This window comes from Mustela putorius, unplaced genomic scaffold, assembly GCF_011764305.1.
Source record: "Mustela putorius furo isolate JIRA1106 unplaced genomic scaffold, ASM1176430v1.1 tig00003972_pilon_pilon_pilon, whole genome shotgun sequence".
Lineage (NCBI taxonomy): Eukaryota > Metazoa > Chordata > Mammalia > Carnivora > Mustelidae > Mustela > Mustela putorius.
In genome coordinates this window covers 17,197,132-17,221,959 of record NW_025422115.1, presented here as the reverse complement: position 1 = coordinate 17,221,959, position 24,828 = coordinate 17,197,132, and the positions used below count along the sequence as shown (strand labels likewise).

The following is a 24,828-nucleotide window of genomic DNA, read 5'->3' as shown; positions in this document are numbered from 1 at the left end:
CTTCTACCTTAAAACTCTAGAGCCTGGCATGTCAGACCTGTTGCTAATCTGGACCTGACCTGTAGATTAGAGCTGCTACTGCTTATCTACACCAAATTTAACTAGTCCCTTGCTTTTTTCCTGAGATAAGGCCCACAACTTGTGCCTTAGGTTAAGTGAATCCTGCGTCTTCATCACATAATCAAGAAACTGGGACTCTTCCTACATGTCTCCATAACCTACAGCTCCATCACCCCTGAAAGGGATACAGCTGGCCAGAGACTGCATTAGGCAACATCAGCCATCTCAGACCTCAGCCATTTCAAACTTACTGGATCCATACCTCCCAAACTAAGGAAGCTGTCAGATCAACTCGGGGCAAACCTACGCAGGCTCATAAAACAGTAAGAGTAGAACAGTTTACTATACCTAAGGGGCCATTTACAAACATACAAAGAAGGAGGCCTGGAAAAACTAACTGCAATCTGGCTGTCCTCACTACAGCACCCCATTTTCAAATCCAATTAGACTAGGCTCAGCTCCCTGGCAGGACCTGAAAAATAAAATCTGGCAAATCCTAGGTCCAGATTATCGGGGCAACTGACATTGCAGTAACACGAGCTTCCCTATGCAATAGCCTTGTCAAAGTTGGCAGGTATTCCTGGCTGAATCAGAACAGCCTGTCTCTCCTTTCATTCAGTACTCCCTTGGAAGCCAAGCATCTCTCTAGGGAATGCCATCTGCAATGGACATCAGGTGTCTCAATGCCCTGCTGTATTAAACAAGTACACAATGTGGTTCCATTTCTGTTTTTCAAGTAGATAGATGCTCTTCTCTTTCTTTGGATAAGAGAAACCATGGTAAATGCTAGTCTTTTGAGAGCTCTCTCTTACTGTTCCTTTACCAGGGACCAGTATAGTTCTAGTCCAAAATCAGATACCTCTTGGAGCTCTCATCCAGTTCAAACTAGTTCTATACCTACAGTTCTAGACTTCCCTTCCTGAAGTGAGCCTGGGTATCTAAACACATTTTTAAATGATTCACCCACCAATGAAAGAGCACTCTACTTATTCTCTAGATCACTAGTTCTCAAACTTGAGTGAAAACCATTGAAATGCGGATTGTTATACCTTACTGATTTAGTAGGTATGGGGTGAAACAAATATCTCCATTTTTAACAAGCTCCCAGGGGCTGGTCTGGAGACTTGCCCTGTTCCTACTCTCTCTGACAAATAAGAAAATAAAATATTTTTTCTTTTTTAAGATTATTTATTTATTTAAGAGAGAGAGAATGAGAGCGAGCATGAGAGGTGACAGGTCAGAGGGAGAAACAGACACCCCGCTGAGCAGGGAGCCCAATGTGGGACAAAATCTCGAGACTCCAGGATCACGATCTGAGCCCAAGGCAGCCGCCAACCAACTGAGCCACCCAGGTGCCCCAAATAAATAAAATTTTAAAGAAATATATTTTGTCAGAGAGAGAGAAAGAAAGAAAGCACAAGCAGGGGGAGTGACAGGCAGAGGGAGAAGCAAGTACCCTGCTAAGCAAGGAGCCCATATAGGACTCGATCCCAGGACCCTGAGATCAAGACCTGAGCTGAAGGCAGATGCTTAACTGTCTGAGCAACCCATGCATCCCTAAGATTTTATTCTTAAGTATTCTCTACATTCAATGTGGGACTTAAACTTATAACCCTAAGATAAGAGTCACATGCTCCATCAGCTCAGCTAGCCAGGTGCCCCAATAAGCATAGTGTTTTTAAGGTTCATCTACATTATAGAATATATGTATTCCTCTTTGCATTCCTCTTTGAGGCTAATAGTCCATTGTATGTACATACCCCATTTTGTTTATCCATCTGTCGATGGACACTCAAGTTGCTTCTACCTTTGGATTACTGTGAATAATGTTGCTATGACATGGACATACAGCTAGCAGTAAAATTGCTGGGTCATATGGTACTTGCATGCTTAATCTTCTAAGAGTCACCAAACTGTTTTCCATAGTGGCTGCACCATTCTATATTCCCAACAGTGCCAGTACTTGTTGTTTTCTTTCTCTTTTAAAACAAATTATGGGGGTGCCTGGGTGGCTCAGTTGTTAAGCGTCTGCGTTTGGCTCAGGTCATGATCCCAGGATCCTGGGATCAAGCACAGCATCGGGCTCCCTGCTTGGTGGGAAGCCCGTTTCTCCCTCTCCCACTTCCCTTGCTTCTGTTTATTCTCTCGCTGTGTCTCTCTCTGTCAAATAAATAAATAAATAAAATCTTTAAAAAAAAAAAAAAAAGAGGGGCACCTGGGTAGCTCAGTGGGTTAAAGCCTCTGCTTTCGGCTCAGGTCATGATCCCAGGGTCCTGGGATGGAGCCCCACATCAGGTTCTCTGCTCAGCAGGGAGCCTGCTTCCCCTCTCTCTCCCTGCCTGCCTCTCTGCCTACTTGTGATCTCTGTCTGTCAAATAAATAAATAAAATCTTTAAAAAAAATACTAAAATAAAATAAAACAAATTATAGCCATCCTAGTAGGTAATGCTCAGCCACTGTTACTATCTCAAGTTTTGATGTGGACTTTTACCAGTATCTAAAGCACCATAAGGATGGCACTACAACAATAAGAGGTTCTAACTAGAGTTCCAAGCATTTTTATTCAAAACACAAATTTCCAGTTGCTTCTTTCTCAAAAATCATCTCCAAACCTAGTATTTCCTTAGTTTGATATCAGCCAAGAAAGAAAATAATGCATCGGTGGCACCTGAATGGCTCAGTCAGTTAAGCGGCTGCCTTTGGCTTACAATCCTGGGATTGAGCCCCTCATTGGGCTCCCTGCTCAACAGGGAGCCTGCTTCTCCCTCTGCCTGCTGCTCCCCCTGCTTGAGCTCTCTCCCCCTGTCAAATAAATAAATAAAATCATAAAAACAAATAAATAAATAATTTAAAATAATTAAAAAAAAACTTTTTTTTTTTTTTAAAGAAAAATGGTGCTTTAGGTAGCCAAAGGAAAAAGGGATGGGTGGTTATGTTTTTTAAAACAAAAGTATACTGGAAATCCTGTATATTTTAATCTTGCTAGCTATATCAATTTGAAGTCCCTAACCTCATTAGAAATATCATTTTCTCTTCACTTTTGGGGTTTTCCTGGTATGGAAGACCTAAACTCTCAGTGAAACAAACAATTAAAAAAAAAAAAAACAATAAAAAAACACCTGTTTTCTTGTGCTCATGTATTATGTTCAAGGTTTCAGGACTTCCTCTCAGCAATTCTTTTTTTTTTCCCTTTATGAATCCAAGAAAGAGAAAATCTGTGCATACAGAAAGTAAAAATAAGGGGCACCTGGCTGGCTCAGTCAGTTAAGCATCTACCTTTGGCCCATGTTACAATCCTGGAGTTCTGGGATTCAACCCCGCAATGGGCTTCCTGCTCAGCAGAAAAGTCAGCTTCTCCCTCTGGCCCCTCACCCTACTTGTGTTCTCTCTCTCTTGCTCTCTCTCTCAAATAAATAAAATATTTTTAGAAAAAGTAAAAACAAGGAGAAAAAAATCTTTTTTTTTTCTTTTTAGAAAAATTTTCCTCTACTTTTACACTTGGCAAGAATTGAGAAATAAACTCCAGTAGGAACTTAAGTACAGCCAAAAAAACAGGCAATGTGAAGGTATCATGGGAAAAACAATTTAAAAAGCTGTAGTTTCATCCTAGTTATTAGTAAGCAAGTATACTATATATGCTTCCCCATTATGCGGATGATCATATACAAAAGATTAAACTCTACATATAGAAAACTAAAACTGGCATTACAAAGGCAAAGAAGAGACCTATGACATTCTGAGAGGTACAGCCAGAAGCCTACGTGAACCCCCAAGTTCACTAACCCCATTAAGGCATATAATTCTGTTCATATATAAATGTATAATTAGGAGTGCCTGGGTGGTTCTGTCAGTTGGGCGTCTGCCTTTGGCTCAGGTCATGATCTCAGGGACCTAGAATTGAGCCCCAGATCAAGGTCTCTGCTCAGCGGGGAGCCTGCTTCTCCCTCTCTGCCTGCCTCTCTGCCTGCCTCTCTGCCTACTTGTGCTCTCTCTAATAAATAAATAAAATCTTAAAAGGAAGTAAGTGTACAATAAGCAGCTAGTAACAATGTAGCCCCATCTCTGTAGGAAAACTTGTGAATGGCAGAAACTAGGGATGTTCAATCCCCAAAGGCCAAGAGAGCTAGTTTTGGTGTATATGTATATAGGTAGGTCATACATAGAAACATGCAGGTAAAACAGATGATGTTTACTAGAAAGAGTGTTGCATTTAAGCAGAGCTTGAGTCCCAGTGCTGCCTCCTTGGTAAATTACTGAAAGCTTCTGAACATCATCCGTATTATCACAAAGGCAATCATCCTGAGCGAAACAATACCAGCTTCCTGGGTTGTGTGAGGAATAAATAATTTCAATATAGTTTCAGTTATTCTTTAGTAAATGTATTTTGAACCCTCACAATCTACAGGGATGCAGAGAAGATTGAGTATAAGTATTTCTACATATAAGGTATAGGTCCTCTTCCTTGGTGGGTACCCCACAATTCAAGAACTGCTTAGAGAGAACTAGAGGGCAATTCCTCAAAGACAGAGAGCTCCTTGTCCACGTTTAAGAACTTGGTACATAGTGGACAGTAAATGATTGCTGAATGAACATACTGTATTTTGTTTATAATCTTCCTCTCCATTAACATTAACATGAAAAGGAGGAGACTGATACATAATAATCACCTCACTCACCTGAGAAACAGAAACTCGAAAAAAAAAAGTTTTAATACTGGGATCTCAGCAATGAAATAATATAATCCCAATTTGTATAGAGCATGCAACACTTTTTACAAGATGTAATTGATTTTAATTATAAAAGAAATATATGGTCATTGCAAAGAGTCTAGAAGACTATTTTTAAAGGATTATTTTAATAATGATACATATCATCTAATAATGGCATATATGAAAGCAAAGGTAAAGATTACCCAGTTGTTCAAGGAATAAACAAGCAATTCACAGAAACTTCAGTACTAAAGAGATGTACTCAGTACTTTAGAGAGATGGCTCTCTCTAAAATCTGCCTAGCAGGGCACCTGGGTGGCTCAGTGGGTTAAAGCCTCTGCCTTCAGCTCAGGTCATGATCTCAGGGTCCTGGGATTGAGCCCTACAACAGGCTCTCTGTTTGGTGGAGAGCCTGCTTCCCCCTCTCTCTCTGCCTCTCTGCCTACTTGTGATCTCACTCTCTCTGTCAAATAAATAAAAAAAAAAACAGGGCACCTGGGTGGCTCAGTGGGTTAAGCCGCTACCTTCGGCTCAGGTCATGATTTCAGGGTCCTGGGCCCGCATCGGGCTCTCTGCTCAGCAGGGAGACTACTTCCCTCTCTCTCTCTCTGCCTGCCTCTCCATCTACTTGTGATTTCTCTCTGTCAAATAAATAAATAAAATATTTTAAATAAATAAATAAATAAAATAAAATCTGCCTAACCAATTCTGAGAATAAATTCTGGTTTCATCATAATTCCTTACGCCTAGTCAGATCTGGGCCACCCATGATGGATAAAAAGACAAGAACTATGCCTGCGTGTTTTGGATGGGTTTGGTATTTCAGAGGAAACGAATATGTAAAACAGAAACTGTCTTTCTTAGAGAAAAATGGAATCCTTTTCTTAGAAGCAGAAACTAAAAAAAAGTCACTTCTAATCTACTGTTTTGGTCTATTTTATAATCTGGATCTAAAAGATAACCAATCTTTAATAAAAACTCTTCCCATGGGCTCTAGAGCCTCTCAGACTCCCACCCCTATCCTGCTGCCTATCCCATACCGTCTCAGTTAGTATCCATTCCAGTAGGTACAGGCCCTCCAGCACTGAAGAGTGCAGGTTAAATACCAGTCTGAAGAACATCTGCCCTTACTCCAGAGGAAGAGGAATAAAAAACAGTGACTATTGCAGGGGCTCCTGGGTGGCGCAGGTCGTTAAGCATCCAGCTGTCAGTTTCCACTCAGCTCATGATCAGAGTCATGATCTTCGGGTCGTAGGATCAACCCCCACATGGAACCCTCCATGATGCCCTCTCACTCAGTGCAGATTCTACTTGAGATTTTCTCCCTTTGCCCCTCCCCCTGCTCAGTCATGTGGGCTCATTACCCACTCCCCCATGCAAATAAATCTTAAAAAACAAACAAACAAAAACAGTGACCTATGCCAGTGGCCGGGAAAAGTAACCAAGGAGGTCTGGTACAGAAGTATGCATAGGGGGCAAATGTGATAATGATTGATTTGGAAAAAGAAAATGCCCCCAATTACGTGAGACATCAAGGGAAAATGGTAGAACAAGTGTGACATGGCTGAAATTGCACTACAGGTTTTTAGTATCTGAACAAATAATCAGAGTCCGGCGACGGCGTCTAATCTTGACACTGCAGTGGACCAGCCGTTCTGTTCTTGGGCATAAATGAGGAACCTGGCTGGCTCAGTCGGTAGAGCATGTGACTCTTGACCTCTGAGTTATGAGTTCAAACCCACATAGAGAGTAGAGCTTACTCAAAAAAATAAAAGAAAAAAATTTTTAATAAAATGAGGGTTAATATTTAGAAGACAGAATTACTAAGTCTTCCAATATAATAAAGGTATACAGGTCAGAGAAGGAGACTCAAATATACTGACCTACCAGTCTTAACTTTTTTTTTTTCCGAGTTTTAACTTTTACTTCTGTGAAATAGTTCTGCTCCTTTCCCAAGCAGGGTCTGTCTTACTTTTCAAGTCATTAATAAGTACTAAAGGTCAGGTTCCTTTGAGAAAACCTCCAGGTTCTTTTTTTTAAGATTTTATTTATGGGGAGCCTGGGTGGCTCAGTGGTTAAGCATCTGCCTTGGGCTCAGGTCATGATCCTGGAGTCCTGGGATCGAGCCCCACATTGAGCTCCCTGCTCAGTGGGAAGCCTGCTTCTCCCTCTCCCACTCCCCCTGCTAGTGTTCTCTCTTTCACTGTGTTTCTCTCTGTCAAGTTAAAAAAAAAAAAAATTATTTATTTGACAGAGAGACATCGAGAGAGGGAACACAAGCAAGGGGGAGTGGGAGGTGGAGAAGCAGGCTTCCCACTGAGCAGGGAGCCCGATGTGGGGCTCGATCCCAGAACTCCAGGATCATGACACGAGCCCAAGGCAGATGCTTAACCACTGAGCCACCCAGGTGCACCTCCAGGTTCCCTAATATTCACAAAAGCGAAGTCCAAAACCCTTGATATATGCTCAGAAATTTTAAGAATAAAATTCTCACATCCAGATGAGATTTTACCTGATTGTTAATTACAGTATCAGTAGTTACTGGCAATAACAAAAATAATGAGAATTCTTCACCTTTCGAAACCTCATCTTCTTTGCCTCTCTGGAAGGCCTCTACTTAATACTATGAATCATCTGGTCCTTGACGTATGGTTACTTCTGGGGGGAGAGATGACATTTAGCACAGGACATGTGAGGCTGTGGGAAAAGGGAAGTTCTTGGCCACAAGAACCAGGACAAAACCCTTGTCCTTGGGAAAAATGCCAAAAATCTTTGAAGTCCACTGCAAGGCAGTTAAAATTTTAACTTTACTTGATCCCTGTTATAAGAACATAAACCACAGCACAGAATTGGGTTTTGAAACCACATTATAAAGTTCCAAGATAACTATTTTTTCAATTTTATTATTTTTTTCAGATTTTATTTATTTATTTGAGAGAGAGAGAGAGGGAGAGAGAGCAAGCAGGGTGAGTGACAGGCAGAGGGAGAGGGTGAAGCAGATTTTCTGCAGAGCAGGGAGCCTGATGCAGGGCTTGATCCCAGGACTCCGGGATCATGACCTGAGCCAAAGGCAGATGCTTAACTGAATGAGACATCCAGGCATGCCTATTCACTTTTTTTTTTTTTTTTTTAAAGTAGGCTCTATGCTGGGCCTCAGGTCCCTGAGATCAAGACCTGATCTGAGGGGCGCCTGGGTGGCTCAGTGGGTTACGCCGCTGCCTTCGGCTCAGGTCATGATCTCAGGGTCCTGGGATCGAGTCCCGCATCGGGCTCTCTGCTTGGCAGGGAGCCTGCTTCCCTCTCTCTCTCTCTCTGCCTGCCTCTCCATCTACTTGTGATTTCTCTGTGTCAAATAAATAAATAAAATCTTTTTATATAAAAAAAAAAGACCTGATCTGAAATCAAGAGGGGACATGCAACAGGCTGAGTCACCCAGGGCCCCACAAGATTCTTACTCTCTGGCATTTACATATAAGAATCCATGCTAAGTGATGGTCCATTGGGTGAATATAAATATTTTGCCCCTTGGGATTAGTTTAACCTAACTTAACTCTTAAGTCTTTCACTATTCAAAGATGGAGAATATATGGGACGCCTGGGTGGCTCAGTTGGTTGAGCAGCTGCCTTCGGCCGGGGTCATGATTCAAGCATCCTGGGATCGAGTCCCACATCAGGCTCCTTGCTCAGCGGAAGAGCCTGCTCCTCCCTCTGCCTTTGCCTGCCTGTGCTCGCTCTTTCACTCTCTCTCTCTCACAAATAAATAAATAAAATCTTTAAAACAAAACAAAGATGGAGAATATCATGATAATGGCTAACTTTACCGAATGCTTACTAGGTAACTACATGCACTAGCTTATTAATCCTTATAATAATGTTCTAAACAATATTAACTCTAAAATAGAAATTTTCTTTAGAGGTTCTGAAAGTAAATATTATTTGTTACAGCAACTTAAAGAAATTCATGAATTTTTTTTTTAAAGATTTTATTTATTTATTCGACAGAGAGAGATTACAAGTAGACAGAGAGGCAGGCAGAGAGAGAGAGAGAGAAAGAGAGGGAAGCAGGCTTTCTGCTGAGCAGAGAGCCCAATGCGGGACTCGATCCCAGGACCCTGAGATCATGACCTGAGCTGAAGGCAGCGGCTTAACCCACTGAGCCACCCAGGCGCCCTCATGAATTATTTTTAATGTGAGAGAAGCACTATACAAGTTATTAAAATCGCCTTTGGTCTAAAATGAAAACATATATAAATGCATAAGCATTTTAGAAAACTAATTATTCTATCCTATCAATCACTACTGGGAAATCCATGCAAAATCAAAAGACCCTAAAAATCTATTGCAGAATTTGAATATCCTTAGAATCCTAGCTGAATCTTTATTTTATGGTTTATTACAAAGAGGGAGTTCTCACAACTTAAGTTCAAACAGATATAACCAGGGAGCCCCACTCAACTTTCTGTAGGTTTTAAACATAAAACAGACAAATTAAGAAATACTTAATAATCCTTTATGGTCAAGTTAATTATAATTACATAGCAAATTCAATAAAATTACTTGAGGTCCACTTACAAATATATGTATATGCTCTGGGAAAATAAAATTAAGACAATAACATAAAAAGAATGGAGGTAAAACATCGCGGCAGTGGTGACTGCTGTGTCCCCACTGTCTGCGTTGCTAGGTCCAGGGGACAGCTGGGGTAGTCCATGTCAAGTGGTGCCCACAGGGAAGAGGGCTCAGCTCAGCACGTGGAAGGCCCTCCCCTACTTTGTAGCGCTCCCCTACATGGGAGTGACCATGCTGAATGTCTTCCTGAGGTCGAGGTTGAGGTCGTATCATGGGAGACCTGAGTTCCTCGCCTAGCCCCTTCTCCACATCAGGGCCAAGCCCCTTCATACTCTATTCTATAACTCTCACGTGAATCCACTTCCAACCAGTATGAAGATGAATAAAGAGAACCTGGACCACCACCCAGTGTGGACCACAGCACTGGTTTGGACCATGACTCTGCACACAGACCAGAGAAGTCTATGGGACCAGGTTGCCTAAGTGGCTCAGTCATTAAGCATGTGCCTTCAGCTCAAATCATGATCCCAGGGTCCAGGGATTGAGTCCCATGTCGGTCTCCCTACTCAGTGGGGAATCTGCTTCTCCCTCTCCAGCTTCCCCTCCTTGTGTTCCCTCTTTGTCGTCAATGAATAAATAAAACCTTTAAAAAGAAAATAAAAGTCTACAGGACCTTAAGCACACTTTCCTCACTTGTATCAAATGATGACCAATATACTGATCTTCCATCCCTTTGCTTATAACAGGAGATGGCTTAAATAAATAACTTAGATGGTCCATGGAAAAGGAAAAAAAAAATTAAGAATGAACATGAGTGGGGTACCTGGGTGGTTCAGTGGGTTAAAGCCTCTGCCTTTGGCGTGGGTCATGATCCCAGGGGTCCTGGGATAGAGTCCCGCATGGGGAAATCTCTGCTCAGCGGGGAGCCTGCTTCCCCCTCTCTCTCTGCCTGTCTCTGCCTGCTTGTGATCTCTGTCAAATAAATAAATAAGTAAAATCAAAAAGAATGAACATGAGTACTGATATGTAGAAATTACCCTTCATACTGCCAGATTTACAATTTTGCCAGCCCACTAAGAAAGGCTTTTATATTTACACATAAAATATAAAAAATGCATTCCAGACACAAAACATCTGGCTTTTTAAAGTTTGGAGAGATAATACTCTTTATTTATTTTTTTTTTAAAGATTTTATTTATTTATTTGACAGACAAGATCACAAGTAGGCAGAGAGGCAGGCAGAGAAAGAGAGAGAGAGGAAGCAGGCTCCCTGCTGAGCAGAGAGCCCGATGTGGGGCTCGATCCCAGGACCCTGGGATTATGACCTAAGCTGAAGGCAGAGGCTTTAACCCACTGAGCCACCCAGGCGCCCCGATAATACTCTTTATATTTTGCTCCATGAATAGTTATTTCTCTTGTACAAAAGATAAAGAAATTAAAAAATTAAAATTTTATTGTGACCACAACTCAAAATGGAGAACAGACAACTCTATCTTAAGGAAAACATTTTGGGGGAGCACCTAGATGGCTCAGAAGGTTAAGCATCTGCCTTCAGCTCAAGTCAAGATCCCAGGACCAGCCTCAGGCTCCCTGCTCAGTGGGGAGCCTGCTTCTCCCTCTCCCTCTGCTGTTCCCCCTGCTCACACACTCTCTCACTCTATCTGAAATAAATAAATAAAATCTTTAAAAAACAACAACAACACATTTTCCCACAGAGTACTTTCATCACATATTCTTGCATAGACTGGATAATATGTCTCTATTGACAGCAGCTAGGGCTGAATAAAGGTTTTCCAAAATTTTTCTTCCGTTCAGCTTTTTAAAAAGATTTTATTTATTTATTTGAGAGTGAGCGAGCAAGAGAGCACAAGCAGGGGCAGAGGGAGAGGGAGAAGCAGACTCCCCGCTGAGCAAGGAGCCAGACACCAGGCTCTATCCCAGGAACCCAAGATCAAGACCTGAACTAAAGGCAGAGGCTTAACCTTCTGAGCCACCCAGGCACCCCTCTCTTCTGTGCATTTTTCAAACCATATTTTAAGCATCATCATCAAAACTAAATATACACATATCAAACAAAAACCAACAAAACTGGCTACTATATGTCCATGCAGACATCTTAGTAAGTTGACTAACTGCTTCATGAGAGGTTATGTAGTATAATGGAATATTTCGCACTGGAGGCAGAATAACACAGATCTGGGTGGAAATCATGGTTCCATCACTTGCTAGCTATGTGACCTTGGGCAACTTCCTTCTCTTAGTCGGAGTTTTCTTATTTGCAAAATGAGGTAATAATTCCAACCTTATGAGGATTAATTGTATGTGAAATGCCCAGCACAGAGTCTGACTCAAAGCAGGAGCTCAGGAAACAGTTACTGTTATTACACCGTTATTCATGTAAGCCCCTTAAAGGCAAAGCACACTTGTTCTTATAACTCAACTGCAGGCTCTCTAATTGCTGAGGACTGAAAAAATAAAGGCAAGGAACATCAAAGTTACAAATGAAGATGTGGGGGGGCACCTGGGTGGCTCAGATGGTTAAGCATCTGCCTTCAGCTCAGCTCATGATCCCAGGGTCCTAGAATGGAGCCCCACATCGGGCTCCCTGCTCAGTGGGGAGTCTTTTTCTCCCTCTCCCTCTGGTTCTCCTTCCTCCACCCCTCAATCCTGGCTTGTGTTCTCTCCTCTCTCACTCACTGTCTCAAAAAAATAAATAAAATAATCTTTTTTTTAAATGAGAATTTGGTATAATATCAGTTTAACACATGCCGAGATAAGACACTATGAAGCAAAAATGATGACCTTCAGACTTTACATGTCAAAATGAACAATATTCTTACCATATCAAAATAAACAATGTCTTGGGGTGCCTGGGTGGTTCAGTGGGTTGAGCCTCTGCCTTCAGCTCAGGTCATGATTTCAGGGTGCTGGGATCAAGCCCTGCACCGGGCTCCCTGCTCAGAGGGGAGTTTGCTTCCCCCCCTCCCCCCGCCTGCCTCTCTGCCTACTTGTGATCTCTGTCAAATAAATAAATAAAATCTTTAAACAACAACAACAAAAAACAAAATAAACAATGTCCTTATTTTTATAAGCCCCTCAAAAAGGAGATGCTGCTGCCTATATACAATCCACGTTCAGAATCACTCTTCATTCCACAAGTACTTCCAGAATGTCCACAGGCTAACTGTCAGTCATTAGGCAAGGTACATAGGACAGTAAGCAAAAGCAGAAACAGTTCTGATCCTCATGGAGCTTCTAATCATGTAATCCCACAAATACTGTAAACTTGTGAAAAGTGAATATAAAGGACAGTACATGGTACTCTAAGGGCCAGTAACACAGATCTAACCTAACTGGGGAAATCAAGGAAGGCCTTCCTGAGGAAGCAAAAGCTAAGAGCTGAAGGCTAAAGAGGGAGTTAACAGTGGAGGGTGTTTCCAGACAGGGGAAAGCCATGGGTGCAAAGACCCAGTAGCAGGAGAAAATAGCAAGAATAGGCAACCAAAAGGCAAGTGTGTTTGGAGGAAAGATGAGGTGTGAGAATTAGCTAGGGCTCTAGACCACAGAGGGGTTGAGGCACTATAGATCATGTTCAAGAGTTGAAACATCCTGGGATGCCAGGGTGGCTCAGTCTGTTGGGTGTTGACTCAGGTCATGATCCCAGGATCCTGAGATTGAGCCCTGCTTCAGGCTCCCTGCTCAGGGGGGAGCCTGCTTCTCCCTTTCCATCTGCCTGCTGCTCTGCCTACTTGCGCTCTCTCTGGCAAATAAATTAATAAAATCTTAAAAAGAAAAAAGAGTTGTAACATCCCAAGAGATATGAAAAGCCACTGAAAGGTTTTATAAATGCTTATTTTAGGGGCAGAGAGGGTAAAGGGAAGATGCAATTAGATGTGCAATTTGTCTTTGCCTCTGGAAGAAGAGTAAAGGAATGCAAATAGATCAGGCAGGAAACAAAAGCCTTGTCAGGATATGACAATAGCTTGGGGACTAGGGTGATGGTGGTAGTGGAATTAGTAGATAAATTCAAGAGATGTTCAGGAAAATCTGATGATGTGTCAGGCTCAGGGGCTGAGGTAGAGCAAACTGTCTAAGACGACTTCTGGGTTTCTGATCCACATGACTGTAGAGAAGGATACCTATATTCAGGAGAGATCTGCTCCAGAAACATCTTCAAGGTTGACACTTATACACCCTCAAAAGGACCTAAATGCATAAATGCACTGCACTTTTGCCTGAACCTGTGTTAACCCAGTGTGATCCCCTACTTTACTTATGATATGGGGTTCCAAAAGTCAAATTGACTATCAAAGCAAAATGTTTCCAACACTGAGGATACTTCAAAGATTCTACCACAAGCTTTGAAATCAACTCCAAATGAGTTCTAAAACTGGTTTGAGCAATGGGACAGCATTATGGAATGAATGTGTCATTTCCCATGATGACTACTTAGATAGGACTAATTTGAATTTGATGCTGCTTAAGGTAAACATTTTAAATAAATCTTCACAGTGAAGAGTGCTCTTCTGTGATATTAAACTAAAACATGAAATTTTATCAGGCATTAATTACTATTGAAATTATTCTTTTATGTTTGTTTCAACATTTTGAAATGCCTATAGAAAATCTGACATTTTGTAGGTAAAAGTATGATTTTTAAAACCCCACATTCGGGTCGACTGGGTGGCTCAGTGGGTTAAAGCTTCTGCCTTCAGCTCAGGTCATGATCCCAGGGTCCTGGGATCAAGCCCCAGCACTGGGCTCTCTGCTCAGCAGGGAGTCTGCTTCCCTTTCTCTCTGCCTGCCTCTCTGCCCACTTGTGATCTCTGTCAAATAAATACATAAAAATCTTAAAAAAAAAACAAACCCCACATCCCTTGTTGATCTTAATATATATTTTACTGTTCCCATCCAGTCCTCGTTAATGCCCATCACATTATTCACTGTAAAAGATTTTTACTAAACACACTGGTACATGTATATAGTCTACGCAGAGTAAAGCACTGACTTTATCAATACTTCAATACTTAAAAATTTACTTTCCTTGGTTTTAATTTTTTAATGTGTACCCTCCTGCCATCTTCATAGTGGAATAGTAATGCTTTGAAGTATTAGAAACATAGAAACTCTAAATCAGACCAATTCAAGGAAAAGAAGTGAAGAAGTTTTGCCTCTTTAGAATCAACCTAACAGGGGCACCTGGGTGGCTCAGTTGGTTAAGCAGTTGCCTTCAGCTCATGTCATGATGCTGGAGTCCTTGGATAGAGTCCTGCATCCGGCTCCCTGCTCAGCAGAGAGCCTGCTTCTCCCTCTCCCTCTGCCTGCTGCTCTGCCTACTTGTGATCTCTCTCTCTCTGTTAAATAAATAAAATGTTAAAATAAAATAAAATCAACCTAACACATCATACCTTAGTACTGAAATTTCCCTAATTCTAGAGTGAGAGGGGCTCCTTGGCCACCTGCTTACACTAGGCCCTGACAAGCATTTTATTAACACTCAAATGCAGTTACCAGGATGTTACCACTGCTTGTACAGAGCAGAATTCTATTTTTTCTCCCATGCTGATTTTATCTCAAGGCGTGAAAGGGCAAGACAGTGGTCTGAGGCCAAATGTGAAAAATGTCATCTCCACAAATGAGGAGAAAAGTCAAGAGCTTCTTAAAAACTAGTTTGTAAAACCAGACTGTCTCCACCCTAGAGACTGCGCTACCAAAAGTGGTCCTTAGGAACAAGGGTTGAAGAGCTTGAAACGAGTTACCAATATGGTTCATCTTTTTATTTCAGGGTTATTTTTGCTTTTTTTTGTTTTTTTAATATGAAATCAGACTATGACTATATTTGAGCATAGCAAAGGCCGGGTATGGGCAGTGCCAAGGAAGAGACAGCGCAAAGGCTTTAGGGTACCCCAATCTCAGTAGCAGACTTACCCATCTTCGGGGGAGGGAAAGTTACAACACCCCTGGCCTTTTCCCTTACCCAAACCCCCAGAATGACACCGCAAACAACTTCCTTCTGGGAACTGAAGGTCATAAGCTTTAAGGGACAATGGAGCTCCATGTAGGCTCCAGAAAGATGGAGACAGCGAGATGAGATGGGGGGCAGGGAAGTGGGGGTGAAGGCATGCGCCCATTCTCAAAGAGTGAATAGGGCGATCCAGGCCAGGGACTTCGGGAGGATGAAAAGGCCTGGATCTTCCAGAATCTGCCTAAGTAGGCCTGTCACAGCCCTCTGAGCAGCCCGAGGTGCTCGTCTGGAAATCTAGGGCATCTATGTAGCCAGTGCCTGTAACCGCTCTGCTCGGGAGGGGGGATGGTACCCGAAGGAGCCCTCCCCCCAAACTGGGGCTTTGCCTGTCCTTTAAAAAACCCCACAAACCCTCAAGGAAATAACCTGAACATTGGGGTGGAGGGGCCAGAGGAAAAGTAAGGCGTCCGGCAAATGTTGCGGGTTGGGGGTGGTGAGAGGGACAGGGAGGCCCCCCCAGTACGAGGAACTTGAATTACCACCGGAATGGGGGGAGGGGGCGATGTGAGGCCCGCAAGCCTCAAGAACAGAAGAGGCCGGGAGCCGCGTCCAGCCGCGTCCCCCGTGTGGGGGGCTGACGGCCTTGGGCGCGGTCGCCGGGGGAAGGGGCACCCAGGGACGGGGGGGGGGGCGGCGCGCGGCCTCGAGGCCGACCTAGGCCTCGGGGGTCCGGACACACCCACTGCCGCGCCGGGGCCCCACTTACCTGCTCCTCCTCCGGGGTCAGCTCCGGCGCCATGTCGGGCTGGGGCGCGGTCGTGGGCTCCATCCCGCCGCCGCCGCCGCCGCCGCCCGGCCGACCGAACGCGCCCGGGAGCGCGGGGAGCCGGGAGCAGCCGGCCGCCGCTTCCGCGTCTCCGCGCCTCAGCAGCCCGAGGCTGGCTCGCTCATGCTGGAGCCGGCGGGGCCGGGCGGCCGCGAACGCCGCTTCTGTCTCCTCAGGGAAAAGCTCTCACAACTGTCGCTCTATTCAGGGCGGAAATCCTTTTTTATTTTCTTCGCTCCTTTCCCCGCACTCCCCCTCCTCTCCCGGAAAAAAACAAAACAAAACAAACAAAACCGAGGTGCCGGCGAGGAGCTAACAGCCGAGCGGGATTTCAAAAGGAAATAAGGAACTCAAGAACTTTCTGCGCCCGGAGCGGGGGCTCGCGGAGGAAATTTCCCGAAGGCCGCCGGCCTCCTCGGCGTCTAGCCTTCCCCGGCCGCGCTCCCGCTCCTCCGGAGCGTAACGAGGAGTCCTCGGCGACGCGGGCCCCGGCGACCTGCGCGGCGGCGGCCTCCCAACCCCGTTCCTCAAAAGCCGCGGCGGCGGGAGGGAGGGAAGGGGAGAAGGAGCGAGGAAGAGGCGCCCCCCTCCGGGCTCAGGGCCAGCGCTGCGGCCGCGCCGCGTCCGCCCGAGCCCCCCGCGGCTCCATTGAGAAACCGAGCGTCTCATTCACAAACAGGCGGCGGAGAGGGCCGGCGGCGCGCGGACGCTGTCCGGGAGGGGGAGACAGAGAGGAGCCGGGGCTGGGGAAGCAGTGAGCGGGGGAGGGGAGACCGCAGGGACCCGCGCGGGGAGGGGCTTGGGCGACTCGGGGCTGCGGGGACGCGGAACCCGGGAGGAAGGGCCGTGAGCTTAACGCTTCAGCCCCGTAGAGGAGGAAGAGAATGCATTCGTCTGAAAACGCCGCCTGGGTGACTTGCTGCCCCCGGGCGTCTGAGCGACCCACAATGCTCCTCTAGCTCCGTGTTGCTTGCTGACTGAAAGACCCTGTGAGCGCTGCCTGGAGGTGTAGGCTTCTGGTGAAGGAACAGACCCTGCTAAATCGAGGCGGCACGCCCTCCTTCTCTTTGCCGGCGGTGTCCTGTTCTTCCTGGCCAGTACGACTGGATTTTAGTCCCTCACAAAAGCAGCAACCGGTTTCAAACGTCATTCAAGGAATCACGCAACCTTTGCAAACCTTAGATTTTCACTCTGGCAATCACAGCAAAGAGCTTGTGGGTGTTACAGAATACAGTCTTGGAGTCAGTTTGAGAGGCACAGGGAAGGCCGGGCTGGTCAGTTCCGTTGTTGCACCATTTCAGACCAAAAAGAAATATTCCAGCAGGGTTCCAGCTAACAAGCAACAGCTAGTCCCCAAGGGCTAGAGCCCTGGAGAGCTAGGAGAGAGACCCAAGGGAGAGGTCTACAGACAACCAAGGAAGAAGGTGCTCTGGCTTCCCATGCGCCTTCTAGGACTTCAGAAGTAACCTCTGACTTCATTTCTGCATCATTGCAATAGGAACTTCAGGTTGTCCTTGGTTAGAAAAGTATTGTAAAAGGACTTGTCACGATTTGAAATCCATGTTTTTGAAAGTTTGTTTTGGACAAAGTTATTTGTGGTTTGAATTTGTTGTGATGACATTGTTTTGAGGTTGGGTTTTAGGACTTTCTTATCGAACTATTGCACCTGGAGTGGAGAGGAACATTACGTCACTGCCACCATAGTAACAGCAGTGGTGTCCATCATGTGATGGCCTTTTAAACTTTAAAAACTAGGAGCTTTGACAAGTAACTCTGGAGTGTTCAGTCTGGGCAAGGCTACTCTTTGCTCAGCTAAATGGCTCTCCAAAGATCTTGAAACACTTTGCTCCTACTGTGGCCAGGCTACTCATGGTTAGCAGTGGTGTTAAGGGTACAGCAGTCTGAGGAAGAGAAGAGATATCTGCTCCGGCCTTGGCCAGGCTACTACTGTAGGCAGTGGCACAAGACATGTAAATATTCCTGGAGTGATAACCTTCCTGGCAGTCCACTTGGTTGGCCAGCAGTGGTGCTATGGTCTGCTAGCCACATTCCCCAAGCAGAGAGGGACCAAACCTGGCAGCTGATAGCTCACTTTTATTTGGAAGGGCTGACTCTACCAAGAACAAACTGGTAGAAATGTACACATCATCTGAATCTGGACTTTCTTTTATCCTCCCTTTGCCTGAAACAATAGTGTAATTAACCTATCATTGGTTTAAGGTATGTTATTTCCTTATTGACTTATTAAGAGACATTATCCTATATGCTACTGGCTTGTGAAATGTAACTGTAAGTTATAATTCCTGCAGTGAAACTGTGTTAAATTATTGGCAAAGATAATGTCAGGCGCTGAGCATAATTTGCTATGAATAAAACAAGTAAGCTCTGGTACTTGGATCTGTTTCTATCTCAGGTAGGCCATCATCCCAACAGTCTATTTAGTAAACAAGTACAATTTTATGCCATGCACTGGGCTATCCAATGCGATTACAACAATGAAAAAGACATGGTCTCTTCCACACGTGAGGATATGGAATGATCTTGAGTTGTATTTTAAAGTGGAAACAGCAAGACTCAAATAGTACACATAATGATGACACTTGTACAAAGAAAGAAAAAGAACATATAAACTTATTAAACTTATTTATACATAGAAAAGGTTTGGTAGGGTACACTAGGAAGGTCACTGAGTGTCTTTCGAGAGGGGAAGGAAGGGAAAGACTTTCTCCTATATGGTCTTTTGTACATTTTAAGTTGTTGGGTTTTTTGTTTTTTTTTTTTAAGATTATTTATTTATTTATTTGACAGACAGAAATCACAAGTAGGCAGAAAGGCAGATAGAGAGGAGAAAGCAGGCTCCTTGCTGAGCAGAAAGCCCGATGGGGTCCTCGATCCCAAGATCCTGAGATCATGACCTGAGCCGAAGGCAGAGGCTTAACCCACTGAGCCATCCAGGCGTCCTTTTTTTTTTTTTTTTAAACTTTTTATTGAAATGTAATATACATACAGAAAGGAGAAAATGTAAGTATACACCATGATGACTTTTCACCCATGTGACCAGCACACAGATCAAGAAATAGAACATTCCTGACTTGCCAAAGTCCCCCTTATGTCCTCTCCTAGTCCCTCGAGAGTAACCACTATTTTGGCTTCTAATAGCCTAGTGTATCTGTGTTTAAATTTTGCATGTGGATATATAACCTTTCCCCCAAACTTTTAATAATAACTTAAATATAATTTTTCTCCTGGAGCAGGCAGATGGCTCTAGGACTAAGCTAGAGTGGGGCACCTGGGTGGCTCAGTCGGTTAACTGTCTGTCTGCCTTTAGCTCAGGTCATGATCCCGGGGTCCCAGGATGGAGCACCACTTCTCCCTCTCCCATACTCCTCCCTTTTTCAAATAAATAAATAAGATCTTTAAAAAAAAAAAAATAGGATGAAGCTGAAGTAGGAAATGGCAGGACCTGAGCAGTACATACCGCTGACCAAGGAAAGTTTTGCCTGGTGATCCTCAGGACACCAGGGGTCAGTGATTTATTCAAAGTCACAGCTAATTGAGCAGTATTGAGCTAGAACTCAGATCCAGGCATTCAAACTCCTAGTACAGAGATTTGGTGAAGAGAGTTAATAAAGGGAAAGATTTAACAGAGTGAGCTAGGAAAGAGAACTCAGCAGTGTTTTCAGAGGCACAGCTGTGCATGTGGGCGTGTGGGTGTGTCAGGGAACAGTTCTCCAGAACTGCTTGCCTATTACAGTCCTAACAGGACAATGTTTGGAAGTTTCCGAGCAGACACATGGGTAACAAAACTAAGTGTAAGGGAGCTGGCTGGATTAGCTCCCGTTCGGTCATCTCAGGAGAATCAGAGTACAAAGGCTTGCCTTTAACCACAGGCTCAAGCCAACAAAACCAAGTATGGTACTGTCATCCTGCTCAATCAAATCTTAGAGATGCAAATGGTTTCTAACAACAAAAGATTGGAAACAATATAATGGCCCATCAGTAGAAAACTCAGTAAATAAATTATAGTACACCCATACACTGAAATATTAAGTTCATATTTATTTATTATGTCCCTACCATGTGCCAGGCATTGTTCTACATGCCTTTCATTCATCTAACCTCACCATCGCAGTATGAGATAGCTGAAATTATCCTTATTTAAAAAAAAAAAAAATTGGGACGCCTGGATGGCTCAGTGGGTTAAGCCTCTGCCTTTGACTCGGGTCATGATCTCAGGGTCCTGGAATCGAGCCCCACATCGGGCTCTCTGCTCAGCAGGGAACCTGCTTCCCCCACTCTCTTTGCCTGCCTCTCTGCCTACTTGTGATCTCTCTCTCTCTCTCTCTGTCAAATAAATAGATAAATAATCTTTTTTAAAAAATCAAGGTATATCCACATGTATTGATATAGCTTCCTCAGATTTTTAATTTTTTTAAAAGATTTTTATTTATTTATTTGACAGAACGAGAGAGCAGGAGAGCACAAGCAGTGGGAGTGGCAAAGAGAGAGGGAGAAGGCTGCCCACCAAGCGGGGAGCCTGATGCAGGGTTCAATCCCAGGATCCATGGATCATGACCCCAGCCAAAGGCAGACTGACTGAGCCACACAGGTACCCCCAAAATCACATTTTTATCAAATTAACATGAACTGAAATCTGAAAGTGAAAAATAAATGACAAAGAGGGAATCTCGGGGGGAGGGGTGTTATGTATTGTACTTTTGTCTTTTGCTTTTAAAGCAAAGATTTCAGGTCTCTGTCTAGAAAGGTTATCCTCCCCTTCCTCTCCCATCTTCTTCACCAGACAAATGGAACTCATCCTTAAGTTCTTAGCTCAAAAGTCACTTCCTCAGCAAGATCTTCCTTGGCTATTCCCTAAACTGAATTAGACATTCTATTGCTCTCTCTTTCCCATTTATTTATTTATTTGTTTGTTTGTTTATTTATATCAAAGAGCCAATCACAGTTTCTAACTGTGCCCTTGTTTCTATGTCCATCAGCCTAGTCTCTGTCTGTTCTACTAGATTATAAGTTCCAGGAGGGCAGGAACCACCTCTGTCTTGTTACCGCCTGACCCCTCAGCATCTAGAGCCTGGTACCTAGTAGGCAGGCCTTTCATAAATGTGTTGGATGACTGAATCAGTGAAGACAGCCGCCTTAACAAAAATAAATAAATAAATGAAATAAAACTTAAAAAGATAGCCACTTTAACTCTGAGACCTCTAGCTTGCATTTTCTCCTGCCTTTCTTATATTTGTCCAGGTATACTTACTTGGAAAAGAGATAGTTCCAAAGCTGTGATTGAAATTTTACATTTTCTCCCGAAACACCTTTACTTCTAAAATCCAAAGCTCATGGGGCACCTGGGTGGCTCCGCTGGTTAATTGTCTGCCTTTGGTTCAGGTCATGATCCCAGAGTCCTGGGATTGAGCCCCACAACAGGCCGGCTCAATAAAATCTCTCTCTCTCTTTTTTAAAAGATTTTATTTATTTATTTGACACAGAGAGAGAGAGAGAGAGACATCACAAGTAGGCAGAGAGACAGGCAGAGAGAGAGGAGAATCAGACTCCCTGCTGAGCAGAGATGCAAGACTCAATCCTGGGGCCCCAAGATCATGACCTGAGCTGAAGGCAGAGGCTTAAACCACTGAGCCACCCAGGCACCCCTGCTCAATAAAATCTTAAAAAATAAAAATGAAAAAATAAAATCCAAAGTTCCTCCCAAACATTGCTCTAAAATGTCTACTGCCTTTAGAAAAGATGTGTTGTGTTATGCACACATACTTTGTCTATAAAAGATACCCCCAAATTCTTTCTTTTTTTTAAGATTTTATTTATTTATTTGACAGAGATCACAAGTGGGCAGAGATGCAGGCAGAGAGAGAGGAGGAAGCAGGCTTCCTGCCAAGCAGAGAGCCTGATGCTGCTGCTGGGCTTGATCCCAAAACCCTGGAATCACGACCTGAGCTGAAGGCAGAGGCTTTAACCTACTGAGCTACCCAGGCGCCCCTCCCCCAAAGATTCTTACTGCGTTTTTTCTAAAAGGCAAATGGATACAGGCTAAATGAGGTCACACAGCTAACCAATGTCTAGGGGGAACGTTTTCTTCTTGTTTACTCATAGGCTAAATCTATCAGCACTAGAATGACTGAAGGTGTGCTCTGCAAGGAAGGTGAAAAAATCCTATCCCATGTAGATTGCATTTCCCCTATTACCCAAAATACTTCCCTACTGCTGTTCTTAGCTGTTTTTTTTTCTTTTTAAACAAGAACATGAGCTGTCTCCTTCCATATACAGTTTTCTCATCTGACACCTTATGCACCACTCCTAAACCATGGGTTAATCAGCCGCTATTCTTTTTGTTTGTTTTTAAAGATTTTATTTATTTATTTGACAGAGAGAGAGAGAGAGACAGAGACAGCAGCAAGAGATGGAATACAAGCAGGGGGAGTGGGAAAGGGAGAAACAGGCTTCCCACTGAGGAGGGAGCTGGATGTGAATCTCCATCCCAGGACCCCGGGATCATGACCCGATCCTAAGGCAGACGCTTAACAACTGAACCACTCACGCGCCCCAATCAGTCACTAGTCTATGTTACTTTTGTATCTGACACCTGTGTCTAGGGTTTACCTAACACTCTGATGACAATTATTTGCTTCCTTGCCCATTTCTCCTACCTAGACCACAAGCTCTCTGGGGGCAGGGACCATGTCTTGGTCCCTCCTCTTTCTTTAGGACCTAGTGTGATACACTGCACACAGTAGGTGGTGCTCAGTCAATGTTTGCTGAAAGAATGGATTCATCCTTTTCTAGCCAACAAGGTCCAATTTTTATCAAAGAATACTAAACTGACTTGATTACTTTGGATACTCTGTTGCTTATGAAAAAACTTTCAATGTAAGAGGGAGGTACCATCTGATTACGCTGCTTTCACTCTGACTTATCTGTGTTAACCCTAGTCGAGAGCAGAATGGATAAATTAAGTCCACAAATAGAACCTTGTCTGAACCAGTTTCAACTTCCTCCCTTACAAAAGCTTTTGTTATGTTGCCAGCGAGAAGCAGAAATGACAGACTGGAGTTCCATCTTTTATTTCCCCAGTTTGACTGCGGAGAAAACCTGCAGGGCAAAAGCAGAGGGAGAGGCTTGAAGAGCCCCGCCAGCCTGCTGGAAGGAAGCTCGCTACAAATGCTAGTGGTCTGTGCCAAGTCTTAGCCAGAAGAGCTCTCTGGATTTTAAATTTTGTCTCTTCTGGTTTCATACCATCTCTGAGGATGAGGAGAATGCCTTTGGGCTGGGCCCCCATGGTGAGGCCTATCCCCCAGTTTTGCAGGCTGTCTCTGGCCACTGTTTCTGCCTCCTCAACACAGACATAAAAATTCACTTTTCTCAAAACAATCACTATCACTGGGAATGGATGTGAGAAACAAATGCACACATCCTAGATTAGGGGCTCTGTTTCTGCCCTCAGATATTTGCTGCCTGAGGCCACTCTAGATTTATCTTCACTACTGCCAGCCTCCCAGCTCTGCCACGCCCCCCCCCATCTGCCTTGCAGTGGGTTGACCCGCTGTGGAGGGGCACAGGGCCAAAGCAACACCTAAGACCAAACCTCTCAGGACTTGGTGGGGAAACAAAAATTTTAGATTAATTTGGTTCTAAAGCTTTTGATCTTGCTTTTGCACAGCAAAGGAAACAATCGACAAAACCAAAAGACACTGACAGAATGGGAAAAGATATACGCAAATGACATCAGATAAAGGGGTAACATTCAAAATCAATAAAGAACTTATTAAACTCAACACCCAAAGAACAAATAATACAATCAAGAAATGGGCAGAGGACATGAACAGACATTTCTGCCAAGACATCCAGATGGCCAACAGACTCGTGAAAAAGTGCTCCATATCACTTGGCATCAGAGAAATACATATCAAAACCACAATGGATACCACCTCATGCCAGTCAGAACAGCTAAAATTAACAAGTCAGGAAATGACAGATGCTGGTGAGGATGTGGAGAAAGGGGAACCCTCCTACACTGTTGATGGGAATGCAAGCTGGTCTAGCCACTCTGGAAAACAGTTTGGAGTTTCCTCAAAAAGTTGAAAATAGAGCTTCCCTATGACCCAGCAATTGCACCCCTGGGTATTTACCCTAAAGATACAAATGTAGTGATCTGAAGGGGCATGTGCACCCAAATGTTTATAGCAGCAATGTCCACAATAATACAACTATGGAAAGAACCTAGATGTCCATCAACAGATGAATGGATAAAGAAGATGTGGTGTATATATACAATGGAACAGCCATTAAAACCCCCGAAATCTTGCCATTTGTAAAGACGAGGGTGGAACTAGAGGCTATTATGCTGAGCGAAGTAAGTCAGTCAGAGAAAGACAATTATCATATGATCTGATATGAGGAATTGAAGAGGCAGGGTGGAGGTTGTAGGGGGGTAGGGAAGGAAAAAATGAAACAAGGTGGGATCGGGAAGGAGACAAACCATAAGAGACTCTTAATCTCACAAAACAAACTGAGGGTTGCTGGGGGGAGTGTTAGGGAGAGGGTGGTTGGGTTATGGACATTGGGGAGGGTATGTGCTGTGGTGAGTGCTATGAAATGTGTAAGCCTGAGGATTCACAGACCTGTACCCCTGGGGCAAATAATACATTATATATTAATAAAAATAATTAATTAAA

General features: G+C 43.9%; 1 protein-coding gene across 1 annotated transcript in view; it reads right to left on the bottom strand.

Moving 5' to 3' along the window:
• Positions 1-16,861, bottom strand: part of PTPN9 (protein tyrosine phosphatase non-receptor type 9) — an 84,479-nt gene extending 67,618 nt beyond the window's left edge. The window contains exon 1 of the mRNA XM_045070483.1: positions 16,070-16,861. Within this exon, the coding sequence (XP_044926418.1) occupies positions 16,070-16,132 (63 nt within the window). The 5' untranslated portion in view covers positions 16,133-16,861. The remainder of the gene's footprint in view (positions 1-16,069) is intronic.
• Between the last annotated feature and the right edge of the window lie 7,967 nt (positions 16,862-24,828).